This window comes from Monopterus albus, unplaced genomic scaffold (genome assembly GCF_001952655.1).
Source record: "Monopterus albus unplaced genomic scaffold, M_albus_1.0 scaffold186.1, whole genome shotgun sequence".
NCBI classification, from domain to species: Eukaryota; Metazoa; Chordata; class Actinopteri; order Synbranchiformes; family Synbranchidae; genus Monopterus; species Monopterus albus.
In genome coordinates, this window is record NW_018128066.1 from 1,959,102 (window position 1) to 1,969,276 (window position 10,175).

A 10,175-nucleotide genomic window follows, 5' to 3' on the forward strand; every position below is an offset into this window, starting at 1 on the left:
TTCCCTTCTACCTCTTGGGAACACACTGGCCTCTACCAGCTGCAAGACTGATCTCCAAGTTGTCATTCCCCAGTCCAAAGGAATGATGCAAACACTGGTGAGTGCATGTGTCTGCTTCTTAATTAATTAATGAAGTACCGTCTGTCTGTGTGTGGTTACTATCCCACCACTTCTGATACTTAAGCAGTTGTCCATGTAAAAGTAAATATAATGAAGCACATTAACAAGAGCCAGTGTTCTGCCCTCTGTTTGAGTGCATTTGGTTTGTTTATTGTGAGTCATGCAGCACTGCCCCCTGTGGGTTATACGGCAGCAGTAATCTTGAGAGAAAGTTAAGTCAGACTTTGTAGCCTGCAGGGTTTATGTTGCGACGATCCGTTACTTCTCAGCGTTGTGCCTTGGACATCATTTGAGTGTTGTTTAGCTGTTCTCTAGATATTATGAGGAGGAAGTGTACTGTGATGAGGTTTGTTAGAACTAATATCGTTATGAGCCAGCTGTTTAATTCGGTAGGCTATGTTGAGCAGTGAGACTGTGTTGTGCTAATTTCCGTTTTGTCGTTTGTGTTTTGTTGCAGTTTACAAAAAATAAATAAAAAACAAATAAAGTAATTCGCCAGTGAATAACAAGAAACGCCACGCCTTGGTTTTATTGGTGAATTACACCCTGTAAGCTGACTGTCTGGCTTTGAAGACGGACTACTCATGGCGAGGACAGGCGAGGACAGTACAGCCAGACTTTTTAAGCATATCATAGCAGTTGTAGGAAGTGTTGCTCTTCTCAGCTACTCATGGATAACTGTGTGAAAACACAGGCCTGAAGGTTTTCTGTGCCCGAGGCTCAGTTTTATTAGGGACCAGAACGGTACATGAAGCTTTCCAAGCCTAAGATATGCAGTCAACAACTGGATAAACCGATGATGCACATTACCATGGGTGGTCAAGAACTTTTCACAACAGTTGGTTTGACACCATCTGGACCAGATGGTTGCTGGATTAGCAAAAATAAGACAAATCACTCTTCTTCTAAAGAGGAGAGGATCTTTTTTTCTGGACTGAAAAATTCTGCTCCTCAATATTGCCAAGGAATTGCTTTCCTAACTGAAAGAAGTGACTTTGAGGCAAGAGTTACCATAACCAGTAATCCTTGATTCATAGAGGCTGTGAATTCAGTGGACTCTCGAGCTTCCCTGTTTTAATTATGAACTAACACAGTTTTATTTACAGTAGATTCAGAAAGTATTCAGACCATTTCAAGTTTTTCATATTATGCTCCAGGATGTTCCAGGCTCATCTTAAAATGGATTCAGTTCATTTTCCCCCTCATCAATCCACACAGGGTACTCCACACAACACTCTACATTTCCATAAATATTCAGACCCTTTGTTATGACACTTGTAATTGAGCTCTGGTGCATCATGATCATATCATTAGTCACTGAGATGCTTCTAGAGCTTGATTAGAGTCCACCTGTGCCTAATTTAATGCACGGGATATAATTAGGAAAGGCACACACCTGTCTATATAAGCTTTCACAGTTGATGGTCTATGTCAGAGTGAAAACAAAGCCATGAGGTTGAGAGAACTGTCACAGACCTGGGAGACTAGATTATATAAGGACACAGATCTGGGAAGGACACAAGAACATTTCTGCAGCATTGAAAGTGCCCAAGACCACGCCAGCTTCCATCTAGAGATATGGCCACCCAGCCAAACGGAAATGTGTCAAGCTTGTAGTTCATTCTCTGTTGTTGCTGCTCAAAGGTACTTTAATTAAATACTAAGTGCAGAGTCTGAATACTTACATAAATGGGATATTTCAGTCTTTTATTTTAACTATATTAACAAAACACTTTAAAAAGCTGTTTTCACTTTATTATTGTAGAGTATTGTGTGTAGATTGTGAACCCATTTAAAAATCAGTCTGAAATATAAAAAAGTGTGGAAAATTTGAAAACATCCAGATACTTTCTGAATTGACTGTGCATTGTTTCTCACTCAAACACAATATGTGTGTCCTTAAGAACTTAGAAACAGACTGAATTCATACTAACTCACACCTCATAAAACATTTTCAAAGTCTTTTTGGCCACATTATTTACATCAGTGTCATATGCATTGCTGTGTTGCTATTGACCTATAATCGAAACAATTCCAGGACCTGTTCATCAAGACAGTAGTGGACAGAACGCCTCAGGAAACCATTACGACAATGATATTTTTCAGTTTCTTCTGGCCATCTTTCCCTAAAAATTTCCCTACTAAAAAGGCATGGTTTTGCTTTTTCTTTCCTCTTTAATTTCAGTATTTATACATGAAACTATATTTTTAATCATAGAAATCTAGATAGTGCTGGGTGTGGCTTAATAAGCTGATGGCAACATTTCTGTAAATAGCTGTTTATTGTTCAAGACAGTGGACAATAAATTTGCATTAACATTAGCACAAAGGAGTTTTTAGAACCTGAGAATTGGCATTTAAAAAAGTCATTTAGGTAGACTGTGAAGCCAAAACAGCAATGCTGAGATTGGCACTGATAATCAGAACAGTGTCTTATGTAATATGTTTTACAGTAAGTCATGGCAGACTTTAGGTACCATATCTTTACTGGCTGTTCACACAGACAGCTTCCATGATCTTTCAGACAGGACAGTCTTTATACTAAGAACCCTTATAAAGATGAAATGATACATTTCAATGAAAGATATAGAAATCTTGTAATTTAAAATTTCCTTTGGAAGACCGCAGACTAGACATGCAAAAAGACTGACTTGGAAGATTAAGTCAAGTTTAGCCACAAAACCACTGGAACCCAAGTGTAAAATTAATATATTGCTACATCCTACTTGCATCTCGGTTTGTGGCACAAGAAGTTCCTGTGATTAGCTACATGAAATCTAAGAGACTTAATGGTTTGGTGAACTGTCTCCCTCCCTCTTCAGGTCTTCCTGAGCTTGTCTCTCTTTCTTCATTCACTGTACAGTACATTTAGCAGCTGGGCTGAGTTACTGAAGTTATTGATTTGCCTTCTCTCTCTTACTGCTGGCCTTCCCTCCTACACTAGGCTCAAGTACGATGTAACAATTAGCAAACAATGGAAACAGAGACTTTCTTTTTCTTTATGGTGACCAGGTGGCTCCATTCCTCTGCTGGCTGTGGGATGAAGGAGAGTTTTGCATTTTTCAGTGATCCATCAATAAAAAGAGAAGAGAGAAGAGTTCCATCCCAGTTGTTTGTGAATATGTGCAGAGGATTTATGACATTTGTGAGAATTGTAGAGACACTGATAACAAATTGAAAACTAATTATAAATTTCTCTTAAAACATTTTGAGTTAAGATGGATTTGGGGGTAGTCAATGTCAATAATATAGTGCATGACTACATTTCAGGGGGAGAAGTGTAGCAAACAGCCTTTCATTTCAACTGTGGAAGTTAACACTACCTCTCCAGCAGAAAGAATGACCAGTGTTTTCACAGTGTTTAAACCAGCAGAGAAGGAAGGTTGGCTGCTCAGTGCTCAGCCCGTGGCATTCATTTGTTTCTGCTTACTCTTATTAGTCACTGCAGTAAAAGATGTTGAGTTGTGGTCAGATAGCCACTCCTCAGTTTGATCGATTTGAATCTGCCTTTTCACTTCCTCCTCTACGCCACTGTGTGCATGTACAGTGTGCTTTGCGTACTTTGTGTGTGTGTCTGCGCAAACAAACAGGCAAGAACAACTCTTGTACATTACAACATTTTTCATTAGTTCATTGTTTCTTTTAGGTAATATGCATAAAGAACTGAGTGGGTTTGCATTTCCTTATGGCCGACATCTGTGCCAGTGTTTGTCTACCAGCATTACCTTGTTAGCTTGAATGTAAAGGTGCATTAACTAAGATTTTACACACTGTCTGATAAAGTCAATAAAAATGGGATACCCACCTCCATGACACTGTGCTGCCTACAGCGCTTCTGTTGCTATTCCAGCTTCTCTACCCTGCACTGTCAATGTACAGTCTGTAAATTAGCCCCGACTTCACCTAGTAGAGGATATAAGAAGATTTTTTTCAAATCACTAGTAGCCAGCCGTGGAGGATCTCTTGTCAGGTAAAAGTCTGCGGCCAAAAGAGGTCACGTTGTTTTTGCACAGAGTGAGTGGGACAAAGAAAGAGCCAAAACCAGGGTTAACATCAGTTTGGTGTTTTGAGATGGAGACTTCAAATTTGATTCAGATGTGGCATTCTTCCTTTGGGATGTGTTAGCATCTAAAGCCAGGGTGTTTGTTTTCTAACATTAGTGACCTAGCATGGTTAGGATTTTACCTTTGTATTGAATTAATATCATTTTAATTTGGGAGTAAGTTGAGCTTTGTGTTACATTAGTTCTTTGTCACAGTGGCACTAACCAGAGCATTCTACTGCACTGACAAATTTAGTTGTTAGTCAGCTAATGCTAGCTTTGGACTGGAGGTTGCATTTTACAAAGTTTGTCTCAACCAGACATCAGAAGTTTACATTGTAGCATCAGGAAACAGGACATGGTGGGAGGGGCAGAGTGCTAAGGAGCAGCTTATACATCCATGGTGTGAGCTTGTTTTGAGACTCACTAGAGCCTTTAATGGCTGAAAAGAAATTAGACTGAGGGTGGGTTCAGCACTAAATGACCTCATTTATGGTGATGTCATTCCTAATATTATCAGGCTAGAACATGAACAGCCCAGAGCGGAGCAACAAAAACCTCCTGTTTCTAATCTACTGTTAGAGATGTGTCAAGTCAAGCTAGTGGTTTGTTGATAAATTGTTAAAACATTCAGTGAAGTAAGTTAGCACTGGCCCTCAGTGTTTAGAAATAGAAAGTGGTGACTTTGCAATTGTTGCAATTGTCTTCTAAAAGGATTTAGAAGATTTTGGAAGTTCCTTAAAGTCATAGTCAGGTTGTGTCTACCTGGTAGACTTTCTGTAATCCAAAACCTTCAGTATCCTTCATCAGCAGTGTGCCCTGTTGTTTTGCTGAGCAGGATGCACTCTCATTAATTTCACCCACACTCTCTTGGAAATGTAAGAAATTAGCAAGTAAAGCACATGTAGATATGGCAGGTTGATATTAAGTGGACATATCAGAAGGTATGTTTCAGATCAAACTAAGAATACAGTGTAATAGTGTTTGAGGTTTATTTTTTCTTGATAGGGAATCAGTTCTCACCACCTGTAGAAAGACTCCATGGCAAAATGAATTTATACTGGCACCATGTGGTTGAAATGGGGCATCACAGCCCAGGTTCAGCTCAGGGTAGTGTACTGTACAGTTTAACTTTAATCAGTAAGCGGTTTTTACCCTAATGGAAGTTAAATGAACCATCTCACCATGTTCCTGTTTTTCTTTTCTTTTCCCAGAGCAACCAGAGGCTAAGCAGCAGTCACTCCCACCAGCCTCTATCCACCCCAGTAGTCTCCATCACCACACCCAGTCTGCCTCACCAGAGTCTGGTCTACTCTGGCATCGGCTCGGCCTACACTGACAGTACCTGAACATTATTACTATTTGTGTTGTATTGTTCTCTTGAGGACCCAAAGAGGACACAATATAGTTAGAAGACATTGAAATATTGCTGCTTTATTTCATTTATTTCTTATTTTATTTAATGCATAAGTTACATTGTTATTTTTGGGCAGTTAAATTCCAAATGGCATAAAGAATAGCACAGTACAACATCCACCATATTACTCAAAGCACCTTGAAGTGTTGTGCTGTTACTGTACAGACATTGTTAATGTTATGAGACACAGAAAAAGGCAGCTGCTTTGAACATTGTTTAGGGTTAAACTAACTACATTTGAACTGTGTACTGTGTAAAAATAAATAGATATACGTACATGGATATTTAAAGATAATTAGTGTCTTTCAATATGATGATTTTTCTCCAAAATCATCAACAAAATTCCATCATCCTGGGGAAGAAGAGCCCCTGTGCATTTGGGTCACTGGACACTAACCACAGTTCTTTGTAATACTTGGAGCAGTTGACTGATTCTGAAGCTGCATCATACTGACTCAGAGTATCAATCAAATGTTTTCTGTGTGAAATTGTGTCCTCTTTGTCAGATTACTCCCAGAACAGTGCGGAGCTGTCGGGCTTCAGCTCTCCTGCAGTCCTGCCTCTGGGGTCCAATGCAGCATGGCAGCAACACCGGCTGGGCTCGCTGGGGTACCTGTCACACTTGACTTTTCTCTTTTAATGACAAATAACAAATTTTACTGTTTCACAGTTTAACACAGTTTTGTTTGGTGACATACTTGAAGATCAAATGAAATACAAAACGGGTAGACAAAAGTGCTAGGGAGTTTTTCAGAATCTGTTAAAAGTCTATTTTTTGAGAGTTGGGAGCAGCATGTGATTGATTACTGTTGGCAACTTCACACTGATGAGTTTGATGGAAGAGGAAGTACTCGGCTCATTTACTTAAATTAAAGTAGCAATACGAGTCTAAAAATATCCCAGGACAAGTTAAAGTGAGACACTGGGTACATCCCAAGTCTCTTATATGTATCCATGTTTCCCTCACTTGTGCTTTTTCTTTGCGTCTTTGTCCCATCCACATTAGATGCAAGGAAAAGATGTCAGGAGAGAGGGAACAAGGAAATGTGTTAGAAATATCAGAAGTCCTTATGTTAACTCCGTTACATTTACTCTTATCTTTCACCTGAAGCATCCAACCACCAACTGATTTCCAGTAAAGGGGTGTGTTGGTCCATAAGAGACTTTCATTAAGGATGGTGTGTCATGCATTGACTGTATATAAAAACTGGACAAACCCACTGTGATATCACCCATTGGTTTTCTGAAGAGTGGTTTTACAGCTCAAATGGGACTCTCATGACAACTAGCACCCAGCCATCTATGGCAGGACCCTCCAGCCTGTCACTCAAAGGGGCCACGCCCTTAATTAATGTCTAACTTTTAGTCTTAATATAATTTAAACTGGTGAGTTATAAAAAATTCACCCCCTGTACAGTTGTCATACTTATAGAGACCAAAATATTTTTTGTACCAGGCTGTAAACATGTTTATTTCTTCTGTAAAGTTGGGCATTTTAACTTGGGAGCCTCTGGAGATTGACTCCTTTTTGGAGCCAGCCTCAAGTGGCCCTTTGAGGAACTGCAGGTTTTGGCACTTTATCATTAGCTTAATTTCTCAGCCTTGGAGGTTGCTGCTTGGTCTCATGTATCCTGAATTATCCCTCCTATATTGTAAGAGACTTGGAATGTGTGTGCTCTGTATAACATCTGCCGAGCACTGGCCACTGTGGCTACAAGTGGCCATTACAGTACAATGGTGAATGTGAAAACATAGTAAGACAGGAGCTCAAATAGAGAAGAGTGATAAAAGTAGTCTGTTACACAATAGTACTTATTTTTAATTAGTTAATATTAGCCACCATAGGCTACTCTCACACCAGACTCAATAAGGCTGTAGCAGTAAAACCCCTGAGTGTACTGTACTACACTGAGCAAGAATTCGCTTTAATTCTTACAAGATCAATTTTTCATTTGTAACAGGAACAATGTGTTATCTCTTCTTTCACAATGCACATAGTACTACTTGTATTCGGAATTTTACTCAAGCTAGCATGACACACAAAAGCAAACCATTCTGCTCCTGTACACTCCACCCAGCCCTTCACCTACAGTACATCCTCGACCTGTACTTTGTCTCAGCTAATGCAGGAATTTTGGATCAGGTTTAGTAGACCAGAAGGGCGTTCATGTAACGACTGACAGCCATGAGGCCCCCACTCCTGACTTTGGCCTTCTGTGGTTGGTTAGAAAGGCAAGGCTTGCTCAGATATCAAAGCTTGGGTCACAGAAGCCTTTGAGCAAAAATTTTATAAATTACATTATTAGATTATTGTTGCTAATCCATTGTGTTCATAGCATTTCACTATTGTTGTTGGTCATGGTGAAGCTAATTTTGACAAATTTGTTTGCTCTCTTAAAATGCATCATTTTTATAAGCTTATCTGTAAAATAATCAACTTTATATTCGTGAATCTTCAGAAAAAGGAGAAAAAGTACAGTATTTACCTCTTAATTGTAGTGGAGTGGAAGTATAAAGTGGTATAAAATGGAAAGTAATGTACAAGTAACTTGAGTAAATGTTCTTACATTGCACAACAAGGCAAGGTTCAGTATTACAGAGCTCTCTTTTCTTTCACAGACATGTTAGTTTCCCACTTGGTGGGGCCTTCACTCCACAGCCACGACCATAAACGGTTCTCTCCTCTGTGTTACTTGACTGTAGGTCAGGGAGCTCCAATCTCTCCATCAACGCTGACAACATAAACATTAAAGCCGAGCCGATCTCCCCAACTCACGACCACCTCAGCCAGTCAGGGTATATGACCCAGGCTCATGCCCCTCCTCATCTTCATTGCTCCACTTCCCCATCTGCCCGAGCAGAGATGGGCACATCTCCTGCAGACAGCATCAGGTCCTCCTGCAGCTCCCATGAGGGTGGCAGTGACCTGGAGGATCAGCAGCGGCTGGACTTACACTCTGTCCCTGTGAGTCGGGCAGAGTGCAGGGAGAGTCTGACAGTCAAACGAATGCGAATGAACAGCTGGGTGACCGAGAGCCTGCAGCCACATGATGACACAACACCAGGGAAAACATAAGAAGGACACTGTTATGTAAAGAATATGCATATTTTATTGATGTGTTGTGTTATTTTTCATTATCTCTGCTTTATTGTCAGTCAGATTTTTTTAGAAGATTTATGTAAATAGTTTGGAAATTATGTGTCTGTCAGAAATAGCTCATCAACATTCAGAAAATCTTCAGTGGTGCTTAAAAAATAATATGCTCTTCTTTTGAGATATTACTCTTTTTAGGCATCATATACTGATAATGCGGGTGCAATTGCAGTACAAGTTATCATTTTCTTATCCAGTGGAATGCAGTGAAGTACACTGAAGAATGGGGGGTAGTGATGTGTGTCTCGGTCTTCTGGCTTTTGATGGTAAAGCAGTGAAGTGCTTGTGAATGTCACCCAGTTCATTTCTGATCTTCTCAGGGTGTGAAACATTGAATGAGTCCAATGTGAAAGCAATACTCCCTCCACGTCATCATCCCTTGTCATTATAGAAACACTTATTTATATCAGTCAAAGCAGTATGCTGTTTTTACAGTTGTTGTTTGGATGTGCTTTTACAGTGTGAACAGAACAAGATGATATTTCTTTCAGATTTGAAGCTGAAAGTCATGGCTATTCTGTTGGTTCTACCAAAATATGTCTTTATGTTTTTGTATGTAGTATCTATAATATATATTACTTTTTGCAGTAACTGTATATTGTTAATCTGTCTATTGGTGAAACAGGACACCACCGAATTTTCCAAAAATTATATTTTTATGGAAGAGTTTTAGTCTTACCAGGCATTATTTTTTCATGAACTGGCTGGCGGATGCATCTGTTGTGTCCCCTATGCTTCACTGGTTTGAAAACAGGTTCCTAAAAATATATTGAATGAAAATGCATTCTAGAAAACATCTTTTCTAGCTAAACAAATCTTGCTCGACAGAACTAGTGTTTGCAAAAGGAGAACACAATAATTTGAGGTAAAGATGATGAAAAGAAAAAAGGTAACTATTATGTGCCCAGTGGTCTCAGCATAGAAACGTCTGGCATGATAAGGTGTGAATACAGCTTCTAAACAGATCAAGTCACCATAACATGACAAAAGTTGCACTTAAGGTGTATGAGTGGCTGTTTGTACACGAGGTGCATTTTAAAGGCACCATGAGGAAGTTAAATTTAGAGAAGCAGACAGAATTACATTTGAGCAGAAATCCATATCATACTGAATATTTATTGGTTATGATGTATTTATCATTTTATGAGCTTATTGCAGTTAAAAAAATAAAACAAGTTAATGTACATGCAAATCTTAAACTACAGCTAAATGTGGTTACCTGAAATATATAGATGTACACAACACTGGCACTTTTATCATAGAGATCAATGTACATCTGTATGATACTGTAGTAAGACAATGAATTATAAATTTACAAGGATTGTGAGGGACAGATGATTGTGTGACTGAGCAGTAAGTGATTAAAGTGGAGAAAATGAAACATGGGTTCAAGGCAACATGTGTGGTGAAGAGTGCAAAAGCTGCGAGAGGAAACAGTGGTT

General features: G+C 39.3%; 1 protein-coding gene across 1 annotated transcript in view; it reads left to right on the top strand.

Annotated features, from left to right (window-relative positions):
* The window catches only part of LOC109969918 (myocyte-specific enhancer factor 2A-like), a 47,627-nt gene extending 38,173 nt beyond the window's left edge, over positions 1-9,454 (top strand). The window contains 4 exon segments of the mRNA XM_020617148.1: positions 9-97; positions 5,377-5,503; positions 6,086-6,188; positions 8,283-9,454. Coding sequence (XP_020472804.1) covers positions 9-97; positions 5,377-5,503; positions 6,086-6,188; positions 8,283-8,655 — 692 coding nt within the window. The 3' untranslated portion in view covers positions 8,656-9,454.
* Positions 9,455-10,175: the final 721 nt, after the last annotated feature.